The 21387-nt window shown below is 37.7% G+C and overlaps 1 protein-coding gene across 1 annotated transcript in view; it reads right to left on the bottom strand.

The window, feature by feature from the left end:
* Positions 1-21387, bottom strand: part of ATP6V0D2 (ATPase H+ transporting V0 subunit d2) — a 71302-nt gene that overhangs the window by 25761 nt on the left and 24154 nt on the right. Inside the window, exon 2 of the mRNA XM_004474757.4 lies at positions 17851-18022. Coding sequence (XP_004474814.1) covers positions 17851-18022 — 172 coding nt within the window. The remainder of the gene's footprint in view (positions 1-17850; positions 18023-21387) is intronic.

Below are 21387 nucleotides of genomic sequence, written 5' to 3'. Positions count from 1 at the left end.
TTTTCATGTGTTGGTATAAGATGGCTGCCGACGTCTGCGAGGGTTCGGGCTTCCTGGGTTCTTCTGGGCTCAGCGCCTCTGGTTTCTCCACAAGGTCAGCTGTAGACTATCAGGTGAATGGCTCTGTCTCTCTCTCTGGGGTTTCTGTCTTGTCTAAGGGGCCATCTCTATTCCTCTATGTTCTTTTACTGGCTCAGGTACTCTCTTCCCGGGGTTTGCTTCTCTTTCTTCTGTGTGCTACTTCCTGGAGTTCCAGCTTAAGGCTTCAGCATCAAACTCCAACATCAAAACTCCAACATCAGAAAACCCTCAACTCTGTCCTTTGCCATGCCTTTTATCTGTGAGTCCCCACCCACCAAGGGGCAGGAACTCAACGCCCTAATAATGTGGCCCAATCAAAGCCCTAATCATAACTTAATCACACCCAGATACAGACCAGATTACAAACATAATCCAATGTCTATTTTTGGAATTCATAACCATATCAAACTGCTACAACTAGTATGGTACATTTGTTATTTTATTCAGATTTCCTTAGTTTATACCTAATGTGCTTTTCTGTTTCAGGGTCCTATCCAGCATACCATCACATTTAGTCATCATGTCTCTTCAGGCTCCTCTTGACTATAGCAGTTTCTCAGACTTTTGTTTTTGATGACCTTACCAGTTTTAAGAATGGTCAAGTGATTTGTAGGATGGCCCACTACTGGAATTTGTCTTACATTTCTTTAATTTTAAGTGTAGGGTTATTGATTATTAGGAGAAAGTGTCACTTTCATCACATCATCTCAAGGGTATGTACTATTAACATGATTTATGACTATTGATGTTGACCTTGATCACCTGGCTGAGATAGTGTTTCTCTACTGTAAAGCCACTCTTTCCCCTCCTTCCATACATAATCTTTGGAGTGAAGTCACTATGCTCAGCCCATATTTGAGGAGAAGGGAGTTATGATACCCTCTTTCAGTGTGGAATATCTACATAAATTAAGAATTCTTCTGCATGGGAGATATGTCTTTTGCCCCCATTTACTAATTTACTAATTTATTTATATCAGTATGGACTTATGGGCTTAATATTTTTACAGTTCAATACTATTTTATTTTGTCATTCAAATTGCTCCAGCTTTGGCAATTGGGAGCTCTTTTTGTTGGCCTCTCTGCTCCTCTGACATAGCCTTGGTATTTTATGTGTTTGTGTTTTAGCACTTCCTTACTTTCTGGACTAGAAGATGCCACAAGTCCATGCAGTACATTTCCTGCTCTACTCCTAGAGTCCCGGTTCCTTTGATTGGATAATACTATCAGATACAAAAACACAGGCACTAAACCATTGAGGTATCATTTCTTTTTTAGTCCTTTTCAGCATACAGAGCAAGAGAATGTGTGTGTGTGTGTATACTAAGCAAGTGTTCCATTTTGACATTTTCACTCAATAGGTTTCACTACAAAGATCTAATCCAGGCCATACTTCTTTCTATCATGCAGAAGCTGACTGCTTACAAATCTTTAGCTCTAGTCAAAACATCTTTCCTCAGCTTCAGATTCATATTCTCTAACTTCCTCTTTGTGGATATGGTCATCTGATTTTCTCAGTCACAAATCATATCTCAAAACCAGAATGCCTTCTCCTTCTGTATCTCTGATCTAGAACACCACCACTATTTACTCATCACCTAAGTAAAAATCTGGGAGTCATTCCAGACTCTTCTTTGCCTACCATTTTCAATGAAGTAAGTCCCATTCTTTTTATCTCCTAAATCATTGTTTTAGTTCACTTTTCACTGTCATAACTTCCTATCTTTTCTAAAGAAGAAATTCTTCAAGTCACTCTCTCTCTTAAATCAGTCAATGGCTTCCTTCTGCCTTAAGGAAACAAATTCTCATCATTGTATATAAGGCTCTTATTAGTTGGTCTCTGATTATGCCAAACTACAGATGTAAATGAAGTCATTCAAAAGAACATATTTTAGAAGACAGAACAGGACAGATTCCCCCAAAACACTTAAGGTCAGGAAAGAAACTTTGCAAGGAAGAATGAAGAGAGACCAGAATGGCAAAAGGAGGAAGTTATCGTAGAATGCAAGCGACAAAGGAAGTCAACATCTGTAAACACAATAGTGAGTTATGACGGGGCTGTAAAATAGCCACTGGACTTTAGCAATTAGAGGCATATTGTTGACATAATAGGGTAAGAAAACAAGACTGAAGTAGGTTTAGTTAATAAGTAAAAAAGTAGAGAAAATAGACTATCCTTTTCCAAAAGCTTGGCAACAAGGAATGGGAAGTGGGGAAGTCTTCGTCTTCACAAGACCACTATGAAAACTAAACCAAATCATGCAAACAGTTATAAACCATAAAGAAGTTGTCACAGTAGGAAAAGCCCTGGCTTTGAGATGGATGAAACTGATTCTACACCCAGCTCTGCCACTTAAAAACCAGTTTAACAAGAGCTCTATTTCCTCTGCTTTAAAATGGAAATATTTATTCGACTTTGAATCGTTGACATTGGGATTAGATATACCCATGACAGCACTAGAAGAGAGTTTAGGTTAAAGAAGGAAAGTCACACCATCTCAGAGGAAGATCTTTTCCTATAAATGGACTTTGCAGGAAAGGCAGAAAATCATAAGCCATATAATCTTAGCGCACTTTACATTTGCTTAACAAATCTGAGATTTCTTTATCTCTGTAGGGTTGCATTTCATTCTAGTCAGTAAATCCTTTCTAAATTCGCCTATTGCTCGAGAGGACAAACCTGTCTTCCTAGACAAACCCCTTGTTTACAAACCCAGTGTGGTTTGCAGACAAGCTGAGTGGACAGTCATTGAGATGACTGGGAACCTCCAAAGATGATAAACTGTTACCTGTAGGATACTGAGTCCTAGCTCTAATTTACACAGCTATAAAACCCTTAGCCATCCTGCTCTGCATCTTTTAACCCTAGAACTGTCTTTATATGGCCATTGTATGGTTTCCTTTGAGGTACCTGAACTTCAAAAATTTTAGCGTTATCTCTTAGGGAATGCAGTCCTTAGTCTTAAAACAACACTTGCCTGTCGGTTGTTATAAATGGTAACTACTCTTACATATAATATGGCCTAAATCTGTTTGTTAAATGGTGGCACTTCATGACCCTCAGACTGAGGATTACAATATATTCACTACTTAAAAGCACTGCAGCTCTAATTTTTAAACTTTTTTAAAAAAGGAGGCATCAGAAATTGAACCCAGGACTTTGTACATGCGAGGCAGGCACTCATCCATGGAGCTACACCTGTTCTATTTATTTATTCATTTCATACTTTGTGTATGTGTGTGTGTGCTCTGCTTTAAACTAACTTTTTAATCTATGTAATTTCTTGATATGGCCCCTGAGTTATACAAATAAATTGCTTGGTTAACTGAACTGATTGGGGGGTGGGGTGGGGAGGAGAAGCATTGCAGCTGAGATTGGGCTTCATTTCAGGAATTTGCAAAATCACATCCTTATATCAGGTTTTGACTTGCTACAGATTCCTCTCTACTCGGGAGGCAGGGTTAGCATCCTTCATCCACAACAAGAAACACCAAGTTAGTGACAGTGAGTCTCTGTTTTTGGTGACCAGAACTTTGTGATATATTTGCTAATCACACTTATACATATGGAAGATGCAGCACATAAAATGCATTTCCGGAGGCAGTTGTACATGGAACGATTAGGGAAGGAGGTGAAATAGACTGGTGCGTTTTTGGTTTTTTTAGACATTATTTCTTCAGATGTTCTGCTACCTTTCCTCAGTGTGCTGATACTCTTAGCATGCCCAACAATTACTTATGGTGACATGGAAAACAAGGGCCATGACAGAAATGGATAAAATACTTGGGTTTTTTTTTCTTTCTTTTTTTTTAAAAGATTTATTTATTTATTTATTTCTCTCCCTCCCCCCCAACCCCAGTTGTCTGTTCTCTGTGTCTATTTGCTGCGTCTTCTTTGTCCACTTCTGTTGTTGTCAGCGGCACGGGAATCTGTGTTTCTTTTTGTTGCGTCATCTTGTTGTGTCAGCTCTCTGTGTGTGCGGCACCATTCTTGGGCAGGCTGCACTTTCTTTTGTGCTGGGCGGCTCTCCTTACTGGGCGCACTCCTTGTGCGTGGGGCTCCCCTACACGGGGCACACCCCTGCATGGCACAGCACTCCTTGGGCACATCAGCACTGCGCATGGGCCACCTCCACACGGGTCAAGGAGGCCCGGGGTTTGAACCGGGGACCTCCCATGTGGTAGACGGATGCTCTAACCATTGGGCCAAGTCCGCCGCCTTGTTTTTTTTTTCTGATATATTAATTTTCAAATGAAAGTTCTCCTTGATTACATTGGGAAACATTTATATTATACCCTGGGTTTATTCAATCTCAAGTTAACCACATATGTTCGAACGTAGCAGCCCTGACATTTTGCCTGATTTGCTAAATAGTTTGTTGAGACTTAGGATAGTCACAAACATTCTGCCCCCCTCTTGAAACTTGACATTTGTGGTATCATTTCTTGCTTCCCCTGAGATACCCTATTTTAAGATAGAGGAAGTGAAAATTAAAATAATTTTTAAAGCAATTAATTCTGCTGTCACACTCAGTTTTTCTTTTAAAACAATAAAATACTGAAATTACCCAGAAGTCAGCATTGCCCATAATAGCCTATTTTAGAGCAAGAATACCGATTACTATGCATTTCCCAGTCCACTGGCGGCTCTGAGATCTTTAGAGAACTCTTCTGTTGAGCATTGACGATTCTCTACAATCTTAGTCTAAGTCATCTGTTTGGATTAAAAATACTCCAAACTCATTTGGCCTTTTCTACCTATGTCTTTGTTCCCACTTTTCTCTAGAATTATGAAGCCTCTTTTACTCATCAATTGCTAGAAGTTGAAATCCTTCCTATCCTTCAAGGCCATATTCAAATAACACATTTTTCATTAAGCTTTTTAAATGTCTCCAGCTAGAAGTGATATCTTCTTCTTTCTCTGAACTTATCTTGAGATATGATCTTTTATGTACATTAGTAGCAGCATTCGTGAGCATGGGCGATAGTTAGATCATTCTTTCACAGATTTATTATGTATCTAATAACACTCTGGTACCGATTTTGCCACTAAGTACCTGAGTGCTCAAGTTATTTTACATGTCATTTCATGTATAGTTATTCACAGATAAATTTTACCCATTTTATTAACTATAACTCCCTAATATCTTTTCCCAAGCTCCCTTTCTAAGAGTCATGGCTACGAAGTCCTTGCTTTTTCTTTAATTTTTCCATTCAGGAGAATTATCATATTAAAGAAGTTGCTCCAATGTCACCTTTTCCCAAGCCATGCATGTGAATATTCTGGAAAACTCATAGAAAAACAGCAATAGAGAGATTCTTCTTTCTAGACAGGTTAGACATGCAGGGAGTGTTTATCATAGCTTGCTCTTCACAAGGTCTAGAGCAGTGGCAAGAACAGTGGTGGATGGATCTTATCTTTATTGTATTCAAACACCAGTCATGAGAGATTTTAAAGAAATCTTATTTCCTCTAACAAGGAAAGAAGAAAAAGAATACAGGAAGCGAACATGGCCCAACTGATAGAGTGTCCGTCTACCATATGGAGGGTCCAGGGTTCAATCCCCAGAGCCTCCTGACCTGTGTGGTAAGCTGGCCCACGTGCAGTGCTGCTGTGAGCAAGGAGTGCCGTACCATGCATGTACTCATGTGCAAGGTGTGCATCCTGCAAGGAGAGCCGCCCTGTGCAAAAGAAGAACAGCCTGCCCAGGAGTGGCACCACACACATGGAGAGCTGACGCAGCAAGATGACGCAACAAAAAAGAGACACAGATTCCCAGTGCTGCCTGATAATGCAAGTGGATGCAGAAGAATACACAGCAAATGGACACGGAGAGTAGACAACAAGGAGGAAAGGGAGAGAAATAAATAAAATAAATCTTAAAAAAAAAAAAAGGAAAAGGATACAGCTGAAAGGGTAGGAAAGAAACAAAACTTTTCAGACATCACTGGAGAGCAATCTGGCTATTTCTATTCAAATCTAAAACCTGCACATGCTTTGACAAAGCAATTTCATTTCTGGGAATTCATCCTAAAGAAATTCTAGCACTAGAAATCAAAGATAGATGAACAATGTTTTTTTTGCATTATTTTTTAAATTGGAAAAGAAATGAAACAACCTGGATGGTCAATGGGGAATGATTAAATGCATTAAGGTACACTTAACACAATGGAATGTAACATGTTAACCACATAAAATAGCTCTACATGTACCTATGTGGAAAAATAGGCTATATAAAAAACTATAGTTAATATATATGACCCGACTTTTCTAAGAAACTGTATATTTATATTTGCCTAACATAGACATGTATGAAATTTGTTTTTTTTTTTTTTTTTTTGGAGAGATATGCACCAATTATAAGTGGTTACTTCTTGGTTTTGGGAAATGGATACTGAAGTATACTACTCTACTTAATCTGTTTCCTTATTTCTAAAAAGCCAGTAATATAAGGGCCACTGTAGAGGGTTTTGTGAGAATTAAATGAACACATGTAAAGTAATTATAAAAGTGCTGGGTTAGTGAACAATTTTAGTTTCCTTTTTTTTTTTTAATGTTAATTAAAAAAATATATAGTAAAGCAAGGACAGTAGATTTCTGGATCAGTACCAGGGTGATGTTGATCTCCCAGGTTATAGGACTAACAAATCTCTTATACTAAGGGTAATATTTTGGAAAACAGATTCCTGGGACCAATCTTGCCCCCTGGTGGTTGAGAAGATCCAGCAAAATGTTAATTAGCAAAGGAAATCCACCTTGGCCCTGATTTGTGTCCTACAAAGGAATGAACTGTTGCAGTGACAGCATCCTAAACTCTTGCACATCAATTATTTCTTTAATCCTGAAACACTCATTCCACTGACATTATGGTGCATCCTCAGCCTAACAGGAGTCCTGATCAAGCTTCTTTGTTTCTCCTCAGTCTGGGTGGCTTGACCCAACCATGTCCACTTAGAATTCTTTAAGCCAGGGGTTCTTAAACCTTTTGGTTCCATGTACCCCTTTGCCAGTCAGGTGAAAACCATGGATCTCTTACTAAGTCCACACTACTCCTTAACGAACCTTTTCTCACTCACAGGTGGAACATTATACTCTTATTCACAAATAAAGTTAGCTACATTTTGAGCACTATGTATGTGGCTATACACTAAGATATTTTATACTAATATATTTTTAATCAGGGTCAGCTTCATGGGCATATGATCTAGGTGGTAGCACAAGGGCACTTAGAAGACCCCAAACTTGGCTTAATGCTCTGCTGTTGCCCTCTTGAAATTCTTAAGAGTTTCACAAGGGACCCTGTGTTTTCATTTTGCACTGGACCCCACAAAATGTGTACTATTCCTGTTTTCAAATTAAACTCAGAACCCTATATTGCATATCATTATTTTTCTTTTATAGATGAAGAAATGAAGGCTTTGAGTGACTAGTAACTTTTGCCAAGGTCCCACAGTTGGTATATTGCAGCCACAGATAAGAAATCCAGTGGTTGTAAGAATATTTCTCACCTGCATCAGAATGAGTCACCAGGAGGCCCTGTTAAAATTGTAGATTCATAGACCACATTCTAGACCCTACTAAACCGTCGTTTTTAGAAGCACAGTCTTCAATCTGCATCTTAAACAATTCCTTGTCTGCCTTAGGGAGCAAAGCCTATATTCAGTTCATCTCCAATCTTAGAATCTAGCATAGACCTTCAACTCACAGCAGTCATTTGTTAAGTATTTTGCTGATAAAATGGTCATTCCATTACAGATAGACCAAGCATTGCTTTTGCAGACTAGCACCTGTGTTTAATTCAGAATACTTGAGAGTCTGAAATGCTGAGGACCTTATCAGCAACTAGTTGAGACATTTTTGCCCTGCATTTGCTTCCTGTTGAAACAGTCATATTGAATGCATCAGTAGGTTCTGTCAAAAACTTTGACTAGCCTTAATGAATAATCCTTAACCTAAGATTCTTGAATGATAGTACTGTGTAAATAATGAAGATTATATTCCCGTCATTATTATCTTCTATCCAAAAACTTTCTGGAACCTGAGGTGGGATACTTTGAATGCTTGAGAGATTCTTTTTAAAAGATGTTTAATTTCAAAAGAGATGAGAAGTTGAAATGCTGCTGGAAGTGTTGGGTAGGAGGGAAGGAAAACAACTCAAGCCTATATTAAATAGTCTTGTCATTAAAATGCTATTGGAGTCATTCCTTTGTTTCACACAACTGTGTGTAATTATAGTATACAAACTCTCCAGATCTTCCTGCTATTAAGTATTTAAAAATATCCACTCCAGATTTTCAAAACAAGTTTCACATATACAGTAATTATATCACCCAAAATGTGCAATGCTTAGATTGTATTTAATATACCAACTTAAATTTAGAGTCCCTATTAGGGTTGACTTAGTCATTTCTGCAAAGTTTCCTCTGCATTTCCTACCGGGACAGGAAGGAGCCCTATTTCACCCTTTCTTAGCACAAATCTCCAGGCACTTCAGAGAGCAGCTGGCAAGACTCATGACATGGGGAGAGGAACCATTCAGAAGACCTAAGTTTTGGAGTAACCGACCTTTCTTGTCTCTGACAAGGGGAAAATGTTATCAGTGTAGATAGCTGTGGGGAGAAACTCATGAGAATATTCGTGAAAGCGCCTTTCAAGGGGTAAAGTTGTGACACCATGCTGGAGAAGTTTTAATTAGAGATCCAAATCAGAATAACCTGGGGTACCTTTGCCACACACAGATGGGCCCCACTCCAAGCCCTACTAAATCAGAATTTCCTGGAGGTAGGGCTCAGCTATCTATCGATCTATCTATTGATCTATTGATCCAAAAGGCTCACAGATGTTTCTGATTCTTCTACCCTGTTATAAACTACTGAGGCAGTGACAATCTCATTAGCTATCTTGACTGATAACCCTGGAATGGAATCCCTTTCAAGGTTCTGAATAATTTTGTGGTTGGAAAATTCATGAACTTATTGACCTTCAATTTCCATTTAAAGATGGAGATACAAACGCCATCCTGGAGGGGATCTTGTGATGAAATGAAGGTAAAATGTCTAGGTCAGGATTCACACATAAATATTTTCAGGGGGGATGGTGGTTATGACAGCACAACATTGTGAGTGCAATTAACAATACTGCAATATATACCTGAATATGATTAAAAGGGAAATGTTAGATTGTATATAAGGTGACAGAACAAAAAACTTTTTAGAAATCCATGGAATTGCACTACACAGTAAACCCTACATTAAATCAAGGACTTTAATAGTACAATTATAAAAATGTGCTATCATCAATTGTAACAAATGTTCCACACTATTGCAAGTTGTTGTTGGTGGGGTAGTGTATGGGAATCATGTATTCTGTGCATGATTCTGTAAACTGACAACTTCCCTAATAAAGAAAAAAAATACCTTCAGGGATCTGATAAGTAAATTAAATGCATGAATAAGATTATAAGACAACAGGCAGTACTGGTGACTGTGACTAACTGGAGAATGCAAGTCTTAAATAAATGTATTAAAAAATTACTAAACACTGAACTTCAAACAAAATATATCTGCAGGCATGATACCCAATTCTTGTACTTAACAACATACTGGCCAATAATAACCAAATATTCAATTGCTACATAAAATATAAAATGCTAAGTTCTTTGGAAGTATTTTTTTTAGCTCTATGTAAGATGTTGCTAAATACAGGATTATTTATCCATTCAACAATTATTTAATGCTCGTTATGTACCAGCAAGTTCAGATAGAGAAACTAAAAGAACTAATCCAAAGAGTTTACTGCCGAGAGGGAGAGTAGATAAATTAAGAGATGTCCATTACTAACACTTCTCACAAAACCAAGAAAACCAAAAATACCTTCCCACTGCCAATCCTACTTAAACATATCTCCCCAGGGCCTTGTGACCATCTGTATTTTTGTATATCATTTAAAATGTATCAGTAATGGCTAGAAATATATATATTTTAAAAGTCGTTTATTTATTTATTTATTTATTTATGTAGTATTTTGGGCTTCGCTTTTGGAGAGATTAAAAAAAAATTTTTTTTAAAGGTACTTAGGTTATATACAAAACATAGGGGATTCCCATAGGCCCTGCTCCCCACACCGCCCACATTTTCTCACATTAACAGCATCCTTCATTAGTGTGGTACATTCATTGCAATTGATGAACACATTTTGGAGCATTGCCAGTAAGCATGGATTAAAGTTTACATTGTAGTTTAGTCTCTCTCCCATACAATTCTGTAGATTAAGGCAAGATATATAATGGCCTGTATCTGTTGTTGTAATGTCATTCAGGACAATTCCTAAGTCCTGAAAATGTCCCCGTATTACACCTGTTTTTTCCTCTCCCTGCCCTCAGAACCTCCAATGGCCACTGCCTCCACAACAACAACAAAACCAAACAAGCAAACAAATAAAATTAAGAAACTAAAATTGCCTTTTAAAATTATCTAGTGCCTCCTACATGAATCTAAATATGATAAATTTCTTTAAGAATCTCTTTTAAAAACTTGTATATTTTATCCTTTTTTGACAAGGAAAACTAAGTAATTGAGCTTACCTCCCTTTCTACTCTGGCCAGGAAGAAATTCAAAATCAAATTTGTGACAGAAATGTAGCAATTTTTTACACCTGTCATTCTGTGTATTTGGTTTTATATTTTCCCCTGGTCTTTACCTCCATTTCTAATTTATATTTTACCTTTACAGAGTTTTTCCTATTTATGACACTTTAAATAAATATTCATGGAATTTTAAAAAATTAAGTAGTTTAGTTTTTAGAAATATTATATATTAACTAGACCAATGTGGTAGTGTGTTGTGAAAAAAAGACGTTGCTTAGTAGTGCTAAGGGTCCTACCAGGTCTAAGAGTCTATGATTGGGAAACAATACATTGGTGGTATCATCACTCAAGAGGAACCACTGACCAAATGACTCAGTCATTTTCAGGCCTAGAGCATTTCCCAATATATATGGGCAAATTTCCTTCTTGTTATATTCATCTCTCAACCCAAAAAGGACAAAGCCAGGCATCCTTTCAAGGCTATTGAAATTGGGCCATCCTCTGCCGTTATCTTGGTAGATGTATGAACTCATCTAAAGCCTAAGCAAAATAATTTTTAAAAGCCGCCAAAACATTTATTTCAAAGCATTAATTCCTCACTTGTTGGATCTGTGATGTGTACAGGTTACTCAACCCAAGTTTAGTTTCTTCATCCCTAAAATGGCAATGGTAAGAATTGAGTAAGCATTGTCAGGAAGGTTAAATGAGATAATGTTTGTAAAGCACTTAGAGCCCTTGATATATGGTAATACTCCATAAATGTTGTCTATTATTGTGATGATCACTTCTACACCGATATAGCTAGAGCCATTTTGTACTTGGCTCAGGAATCTTTACTGTCTCCATAACTACCCAGGCCAGACAGGAGCATCAGTTTGCAAAGTCTTTCTTCCAGGCTACAGAGAAGACAGCAGCAGGGGAGGGGAAAGAGCCATGTGAGCAACTGTGGCCTCTCGTTTCATCTTCCACATTTTGCTTTTCTGCTTATGACTTGAAAAAAGGTTCTGCAGATACCAACAAAACAAAACGTATATGCTTGAAAAATACTCTCTGGCCTGATAAAGCCCGACTCTATTATCCTCGTCTTCAAGATTCTATAATCTGGCAGTAATTTGCTTTTCCATCCTTCCCTCCTATTTCCCCTCTGCAAGTCAAACTGACCCAATTACTCATGCATGCAACACCCTTCCCATCCACACGTGTGACCCCACTGCTGAGCTTCCTCTTGAATCCTCAAATCCTACCCATTTCCAGGCTCAGGAGCGATGTCAGCCCTTCTGGGGAGGTTTTCCAGAATTTTCTGTAAAGAAATACCCTGTTTCCTTTAAATTCCCATAATGATGTGATGAAGAAGAAATTGCTTGGGCTTTTGGACTGAGTGAGATCAAAGTTTATATCTCATCTTCGTCCCTAACTATATATGCATGGATCCTTAAAAAATGTCAGTTTGTCTTACCTATATATAAAATGGAGAGAATAATGCCTAACCAATAGTGCTGATAGAAGGAGCAAATGGACCAAATCAGGGACAAAGGTACTAGTCAAATAACTCAGTTATATTGACAATCACTTCCTGCTCACCAACAGTGGTTTTTTCTACTTAATTATTTGTAGAACTGTTGTAGAAACAACTGGATAGCCATTGGAAAAATAATTTGAGCTGGATCCCTAGCCTCACTCCTTGTACCAAAATAAGTTTCAGGTATAGCAAAGTTTTAAATATTAAAAAAATGAAACAACATCAACCAACAATAAATGAATGAAAGATAAAAACAGGTGAATTAAAAAAAAAAGAATTTGGAATGAGGAAGGCCTTTCTAAGCAAGGCACAATAACCGGAAGCCAACAAATGAAAGCATTGATGATTATAGCTAGTTTAAAATGTTCAATGTTCCGAATGCCAAAAAAATTAAATTATATCAAACAATATAATTTTACAACATATATTACAAGGGGCCAATTTTCTTAATTTACAAAGAGCCTTTACATATCAATAAAAAATGCTGAAAACTCCAAGTAAAAAACAGGTAAAGTACTTGGACAGGTAGCAAATATACATGACAAATAAATGTGAAATGATGTTTAATTTTGTTCATAAAGAAATACAAATTGAGGGAAGCAGATGTGTCTCAAGTGATTGGGCTCCTGCCTACCACATGGGAGGTCCATGGTTCCGTTCCTGGTGCCTCCTAAAGAAGACAGTGAACTGGCGCATTTGGCTGGTGCAGCAAGTTGACACAACAAAACACAAGAGACACAAGAAGAAAAACATTGAGAGACACAATAAAGCAGGGAGCAGAGGTTCCCAGTGCCTTCTAAAGAAGATGAGCAGGATGGCGAGCTGGTGCGAAGGGCAGGTGTGGTAAGCTGATGTGACAAGATGATGCAACAAGAGACACAAGAGGAAAAACATAATGAGAGATGCAACAAAGCAGGGAAAGAAGGTGACTTAAGTGACGAGGCTTCTCCCTCCCACTTTGGAGGTCGCAGGTTTGGTTCCCGGTGCGTCCTAACAAAACAAAGAAGATAAACAGACACAGCAAGTGCAAACAATGAGGGGGTGGAGAAAGCTAAATAAATAAAATAAATCTTAAAAAAAAGAAAATAAATGCAAACTGAAGCAAAGAGATACCACTTTTTAACCCAATAGGCCTTGTAAAACTTTAAATGGTAATATCCAATGTTGGTTAACAGTGTAAGGACTCAGGGTCTTTCATGCCATGCTTTTAAAAAATTATTTAAGCAAATCAGTTTTATTGATACATATTAATAAAGCATAAATCCTTGTAAAGTATAAAATCAGTGGTATTCAGTGTAATCACATATTTGTGCATTCATCATTTCATCATTCTTAGAGCACTTTCATTATTCCAATAATAATAATAATAAACAAAAAACAAACAAAACCCATCACCTCTCAGTTTCTCTATGCTTCCCCTGCCGTGCATAGCTGCTATTCTTTTTCCTTCTCTCTAGTATATTTGTATTTCTATTTTGTAAAAACAGTCATATATGTAATATCACCCATATTTGTGTTTTATTATCTTATACAGTCCCATGTTACAGTATTTAGCTTTCCGTCTAGTAATATACATGACCTTAGACTTTCCCTTTCAACTGCTGTCATACTCATATAATAGCTCTGCTAGTTACAAACACCATGAAATGCTTTCACCATTTCTATTTGTTTACAAAGATTTACAAACAACATTTTTACCAATTCTGCACAGCTTAACCCTCAGTTTTTCATTCTCTAACCTCCTTCTATTTTCTGAGGACCTATATTCTAATTAATAACTCCATGAGTTTACACAATATATTTAGCTCATAATAGTGCAATCATACAATATTTGTCCTTTTGTGTCTGGCTTACTTCCCTCAACATAACGTCCTCCAGGTTCATCTACATTGTCATAAGCTTCACGACTTCATTTCTTCTTACTGCTGCATAATATTGCATCATATGTATACACGATTTGCTTATCCATTCATCAGTTGACGGACACGTGGGTTGTTTCTAACTTTTGGCAATCGTAAATAATGCCGCTATGAACATTGGTATGCAGATGTCTGTTCATGCTTCTCAGTTCTTCTGGGTATATACCTAGTAATGGTATTGCCAGGCCCCATGGCATTCATTTTCCTTAGGAAATGCCAAACAGTCCTCCACTGTACCATTCTACATTCCCACCAACAGTGAATAAGCGTTCTTATCTCTCCATATTCTCTCCAATACTTACAACTTTCCTACTTTTTAATAGTGGGCAGCCTAATAGGTGTGAAATGATATCTCTTTGTAGTTTTGATGTGCATTTCCCTAATCACTAGTGATGTTGAACATTTTTTCATGTGTTTCTTTGCCATTTGTATTTCCTCTTTGGACACTTTTCAAGTCTTTGCCCATTTTTCAATTGGGTAGTTTGTCTTTTTATTATTGAGTTGTATGATCTCTTTGTATATCATGGATATTAAACCCTTATCAGATATGTGATTACCACCTATTTTCTCCCTTTGAGTCAGCTCCTTTTCTCCCTTTTGACAAAATCCTTTGAGGTGTACAAGTGCTGAGTTTTGAGGAAGTCCCATTTGTCTATTTTTTTCTTTTCTTTTTTCTATTTTTACTAGTGCTTTGGGTGTAAGGTTTAAGACGCTCTGCCTACAAGATCTTGAAGATATTTTCCTACATTTTCTTCTAGAAGTTTTATGGTTGTTGCTTTTATATTTAGATCCCTGATCCATTTTGAGTCAATTTTTGTTAAGGTGTAAGACAGGGGTCCTCCCTTCTTTTGGCTATGGATATCTAGTTCTCCCAGCACCATTTGTTGAATAGACTGCTGTGGCCCAGCTGGGAGGCATGCTGTGTCTTTGTTTTTTTTCTTTCCCTCCCTCCCTCCTTTTCTCTCTTTCTCTTTCTCTCTCTCTCTTTATCTATGTTACATTAAAAAAATATGAGGTCCCCATATACCCCCCACCCCCCTCACCCCACTCCTTCCATAACAACAACCTCCTCCATCATCATGGGACATTCACTGCACTTGGTGAATACATCTCTGGGCACTGCTGCACTACATGGTCAATGGTCCACATTACAGTTTACACTCTCCCTCAGTCCACCCAGTGGGCCATGGGAGGATATACAATATCTAGTAACTGTCCCTGCAGTACCACCCAGGACAACTCCAAGTCCCGAAAATGCCCCCACATCACATCTCTTCTTCTCACTCCCTACCCTCAGCAGTTACCATGGCTACTTTCTCCACATCAGTGCTACATTTACTTCCATTACTTATCACAACAGTTCCAGAATAGAATATCAGTAAGTCCACTCTAATCCATACTCTATTCCTCCATTCTGTGGGCCCTCTCTATATCGAGAGGGTGCTTTGATTCCACTTGGATGATGGATGCAATTCTCCTGCTTGCAGTTGTAGGCACTTTTGATTCCCTGGTGTGGTGATTGTCCTTCTTCACCTCCCTGTTAGCTGGCTGGGGTAAGTCCAATAAACCAGAGGATAGGAGTAGCAAGTCTGCTGAGGCTCAGGGCCTGGCTATCACATGGACAGTCCAGAGATTCAGGTCCGCTGAGTATACACATGCTGTGTTTTTAAAGTGAAAGTTGGTACTACCTTTGTTGAGAACAGTTTCATAAAATTTACCTAAATAAAAATGTACAACCCCTTTGACCTGCCACTTCCAAATTTAGCTTAGAAAAAGCTGCCTGCCCCCAATTATTTTGAAATAGGGGAAAAATAGAGAAGCAATTTAGTTGTTCAATAGATACCTGGTAAATTGGATTATAACATATAAAACATGGAATTTTATGCAGGTTTCTCAAAGAATGATGTTGACAGTGGTATTTCTAAAAATATTAAGTGGGAAAAAAGTACAGAGGGAATATGATTCCATTTGTATAAACTAGACATGTGGGAGTGGGGTAAGGAGAATGTGTATCAATATACACACACAGACATGCATATTTTTCTAGAAAAATATGTAAGAATCTGAGAAGTGTTTACTTTGTGGGAGAGGAACTGGGTGGGGAACAAGGGGAAATGTAGAATAGAGGGATACTTTTATTTTATGCCTTCTACTTGGAAGGCTGGAATCATGTCCCTTAATAATTTTCTTTTTTTCTTTACTTTCTTTCTTCTTTAAGTAAATTTGATACTTGAATAGCATGAGGTAATATGAAACGTCAAACAGAAGGGTTTTTACCTTTGGTCTGGTCCACTATCTACAATACAAAGTTTACATTGATTTCCTTCTGTGCCAAAGGCCTGGGAATGCAGTTCTGTTTCCACAGAATATTATCTGATTACCATATTTAGATGACAAGAAACATCTGCTACAGTGTAGGATATCTTGCTGACTTGCACATTCTTTTTCCCTTCAAAGTCAAGTCATGTGTAGCAGTCAGAATCCATCTAGTTTTATTCAGTTTAATAGATACACTTGGATATTCCTAGTACTGGACTGTCAAAGTGCCTCAAGGGCAGGATCATTTTTATTTGTAGAATGGAGGAATGGGTGGATGGAGAAATGGATAGATGAGGAAGAAGAGCTAGTAAGATGTATCTTCTCGTTAGATAAGAGGCTTCTTTGCTCTCCCTTGTCCTTGAGGCAGCCCCTTCATTGTACATGATATCAAACCCAATAAGCTGAGCATAGGCTGAAGCTGCCCTTTCAGAAGGCCCCTCTGCCACCCACTTCAGCCCACCCTTCTCTAATTCTCTTGGCCCTTTCCTCTAAAAATCCTAAATTGTCTTCCAAAGCCATGCCTTGACAAATTCCGATGACCATTTTCTTTTACTCAGACATCATTTCTCTAATTTCCTATCTCTATTGCCTAATATAGTGTTTGATTCCAAATTCTATTTTTTTTTCTTCCTTTTAATTTTTGGTTTGTGCAGCTTACGCTTTCTTCATGCTTAGCTTCTTCCCACAAATATATTGACGCCTATGTGCCAGGTACCACTCTAGAGGTGCACTATATCTAACTTGTATCTATATAAAAACAGCTCTTCTTTTGGGGATGCTCACTCCCAGCTTATCATTTAGGACAACTGTAGAGCTGCAAAGTCATTTCAAATGGCCTATTTAAGCACGAAGTATAATTTATCAACTGAATTAATAAAATTACAATTTACTGTTGTGTGGGAGTTCAAATATGTTTAAGAATTGTGGGGTTCTCACATTGAAAAATTTGGAGAATTGGAAAAAATGGAGAAGAAAAACATTTAAAACACTTGTAACTAGGATGGGGCTACTTATCCTATTATAGGGGAATTAGGAAAGGTAACATGTGGCCTTAGAGTAATTTTTGAAACTTCAGCCCCACTCCCATTTAAAGATGAGCAATCCACAAATGTTACACACCATTTACCTTCAGTCCTAATAGCTGAGCTTTTTAGGTATCAGCACCATTTATTGTAAAATGAAAAACACTGCTCTGTATGGAGGATACTATTATCTATGTGGTCATGTTTGTAAGTAAATGAGTCTGTTTTTTAATAGTGAAGATGTTGCTTTGTGAGTTTATAGTTGCTAAAATTTGAATGTATTCAAACTTATAAGCAATAGAAAAAGTCTTATGCCTCACTTCAGCTTAATACCCTACCTCTGCCGGTTACAGGTCATTTGCACAATCAAATTTGGTCTCATTAGGGCTTCCTATTGTCACTTACGTCATATAGGTGAAAAATGTGCTGAGTGGCTCCAGGGAATGATTTCGGAAATAGTGAAATTCTCCGCATAGCTTTTTCCTCATCTCAGTGTCAATGGTGGAAACAGTGAGAGGACCCGTTTGATTAGATAAAAAGTTGCCATAATCAGTGGTCTGGAGATGAAGTTTTAGATCTGAAATGAAATGAAAGCCCAAGTCAGTTTTGAGCATGCATGAATAGTCTTTACAACATTAATTGTATTTATGGTAACTTGCATTGTTAAATATATATTAATAAGGTCTATGTATGATTTAGTTTTCAGTGTTGTTCTTTAAACCAATGGAATATTCAATATAAATATGTATATTCTAGTACACTACACAATTTTCAAGTACCTAAGACATTTAGCATTATTAGGCATAGCTGAAACGTACTTTAACAAACATCTAGTCCAGTGATGGTAATAGATTTTCCCAGAGCCAATGTTAGTTGATTGGAAATAGTTGATTGGAAATAACTATTGAGGACACTAAAGCTTCATTCCAGTTTGGTGGAAAAGAGTAATTTATTAGTAACATCTACCATAGGTTTGGGAAGTGGAATGGGCAAGCATAACTGCTCTATTTCAGTATGTTTCTATTACAGATGAAGAAAATGAGGCAAGTGGGGCTAAAGACTATATAGTGATAGAACTTGGACTAGAAGACAGCGCTACCTACTCTTAAAATCCGACCTTCTTTCCACCAGATCATGCTACACACCTGTTATTTATTTATTTATTCTCATTAAAAATTTTTTTTCATTTATTTCTCCCCACCCCCTCGATGTTTTGTACTTACTGTATCTGTTCATTTTCCTTATTTCTTTAGGAGGCACCAGGAGCCAAACGTGGGACCTCTGATATGGGAGGGAAGGGCTGAATTGCTTGAGCTACTTCCACTCCCTGCTTTGTTGTCTCATTATGTTTTTCCTCCCCACGTCCCTTGATGCATCATCCTGTTGCGTCAGTTCACTGTGCCTGCCCATCGCATCAGCTTGCTGTGTTCTTTAGGAGGCACTGGGAACCTCTGCCCCCTGCTTTGTTGTGTCTCTCATTATATTTTTCTTCTGTGTCTCTTGTTGCATCATCTTGTGTCAGCTTTCCATGCCTGCCCATCATGCCAACTCACTGTCTTCTTTAGGAGGCACCGGAAATCTAACCAGGGACCTCCCATGTGGTAGGCAGGAGCTCTATGGCTTGAGCCACATCTGCTTCCCAACACACCCTTTAAATAGCAGTGTTTCTGGTTGCCAGCTAATTGGATTGAATTGAATTCCATCCTCATTTGTTGTGACTTGCTCCTGAGCAAACCACGTATTTTCAAGAATCTATACCTTTGTAAATTCTGGCCCCACTCTCCAGAATTTCTTCTCCTTCTCCCTCCATCTCTTTATCAGACTTGCTTCTTATAATGTATCCTTCAAGGTCTGGATCATGACATTAAAATTAATTTCAATGACTGAGTACATATTATGTTCCAGGCATTGTACTAGGCTCTCTACTGGTATTATCTCATTTAGTATTTATGGCAATCTGATGAGGTGGAAACAATTTTTATCCTGTTTTACAGATTAGAACACAGAAAGGTTGGTAATTTATTCAAGATCACATAGATAAGCTGAGATTCAAAGCCAGGTTTATCTGACACTGAAGCTACTTAATATTTGTATTATACTGCCAACCACTTTAATTAGAGTATCACTTGCTCTGTAAAGCCTAAATTCTCTCTGGAAGAACTATTCAATCTCACTCATACGAATTTCAAAGTACTTTGACAATAATTGTAGCACAGCACCTATCAGCGTATTTATATAGTCTATTACATAGTCCATTAACTCCAAAAAGACAGGTACAGCATTTTAGTTATCTTTGCCTCCCTTCACAGAACCCAACACTTAACTTTTATTGAATATTACACTGTCTAAGATGTCTTTGGCACAATGCCGTAGCTCATGTAGCATCCTGGAGTTTAATACACCACAATCCTTTCATTCCAACATTTATTTGGCATCTATTATGTGTTAACAACAGGAGACAAGGAACATACTCCTGGGCTCAAGGAAGCCCAAAGTCTGGTGGTGGAGAAGGCCATCACCAACAGATAATTCAAACAGGGTAACAGGGTCATTGATAAAGATAAGGAGCTTGACGCATGGAAACACAGAAAGAAAACGAGTGCCTGATCAAAGGGTCAGGAACAAAAAGCCTAGAAGTTTCTGGAAGGGGGTTAAAGGTTAGAGCTGCACCGTAAAGTGCTGTATAAGAGTGGGAGGAAGACATTCCATGAATTAGTACAGGTATGGTATGTGCAAGAAGCGCTCAACCGTTCAGAGTTGTTGGAGCATTAAGTGGGAGAGAAGGAGAGGTAAGAAATGAAGTTAGAGAAGTAAACAGGAGTTGACTCAATGAAAGCTTGGCATGACATTCTTTATCCTGAGGACAGTAGACAGTCAGTGTGGGACATAAACTGACCACTTTGAGGGCTGGGGGAAGGGCAGACCTGCAATTAGGCACAATGCGGTTCCAGAGTGATCAAGACTTGAGATTCAGCATATAGGCATTCAGAAAGAATAGATTAAGCATCGGAAATGCTCTTTATGTGACTACAGAATTTATTTGCTCAATTATCTATTTAATTACCTTAATTTAAAACAATAACAAGGTTTGTTTTTTGGCTTTTGTTTTTTTTTTGCCATGTCTTGTTTGGCTTTTATTTTGGCAGTTCAGATTTTCATGCAATCTGACAGTTTGCATTCTCAGCACTGGGGAATATTTGCCAACAGACGTGACAAATGGTATTTCTTTAAAATCCATGGTATTTTGCTGATGCAACATATGTTTCTTTTAAGCAGAATAATTCCCCAACCTTTCAGCTGCCAGTGGGATGCTGGAACTATATGTCCCAAGTGTTTAGACTGTGTAGGAATCTCGTAAAACTAGTTGGCAGAGAGGCAAATGGGATAAAAGAAGGACTCATCTTCTCTAGCACCAACTTGAGTCCAAGGAGACTCAATTCAGATTCTAAGAATATCTTAGGGTCTGAATGTTTGCTCTGAGGTGATGATAGACTGCCATTAATAGAAGCAGTGCTTATAACTTAATATTTTTCAAAGTGGACTCCCATACATTTTTTTTTCCCCTGCTTTCCAAATACCTTTCTAAATAGCTATGTGAGGGGTAGGATTTTGTAGGTCAAATAAGTTTGGAATCATTTTCTTTACTGTAGGAATTAAAAACCTATAATATGTAATTTTGAATGATCTCTTAAAAGAGTAATGTATAGAAAATCTCCCAAGTCACTTGAAAGCAATGGAGCTACCTTCAGAGCACCCTTTGGAAAAATCATACTACTTTTTTTTTTTAATATCCTAGAAATAATCTAGAGAGTTATTATAGCAAGCTGCATTTTCTATTTCTTTTTCAAATGAAGAAATTGAATGTTTTCCAAATTGTAGCATCACTACTGACTAAATCAATTTTTTAAATTTATTTTTTTACACACAACAATCACCATTTAC

The sequence above is a fragment of the Dasypus novemcinctus genome, chromosome 14, assembly GCF_030445035.2.
Source record: "Dasypus novemcinctus isolate mDasNov1 chromosome 14, mDasNov1.1.hap2, whole genome shotgun sequence".
In the NCBI taxonomy this organism is placed as follows: domain Eukaryota; kingdom Metazoa; phylum Chordata; class Mammalia; order Cingulata; family Dasypodidae; genus Dasypus; species Dasypus novemcinctus.
Note: the sequence above shows the minus strand (reverse complement) of the source record. Positions and strands in the feature narration are given on the sequence as shown.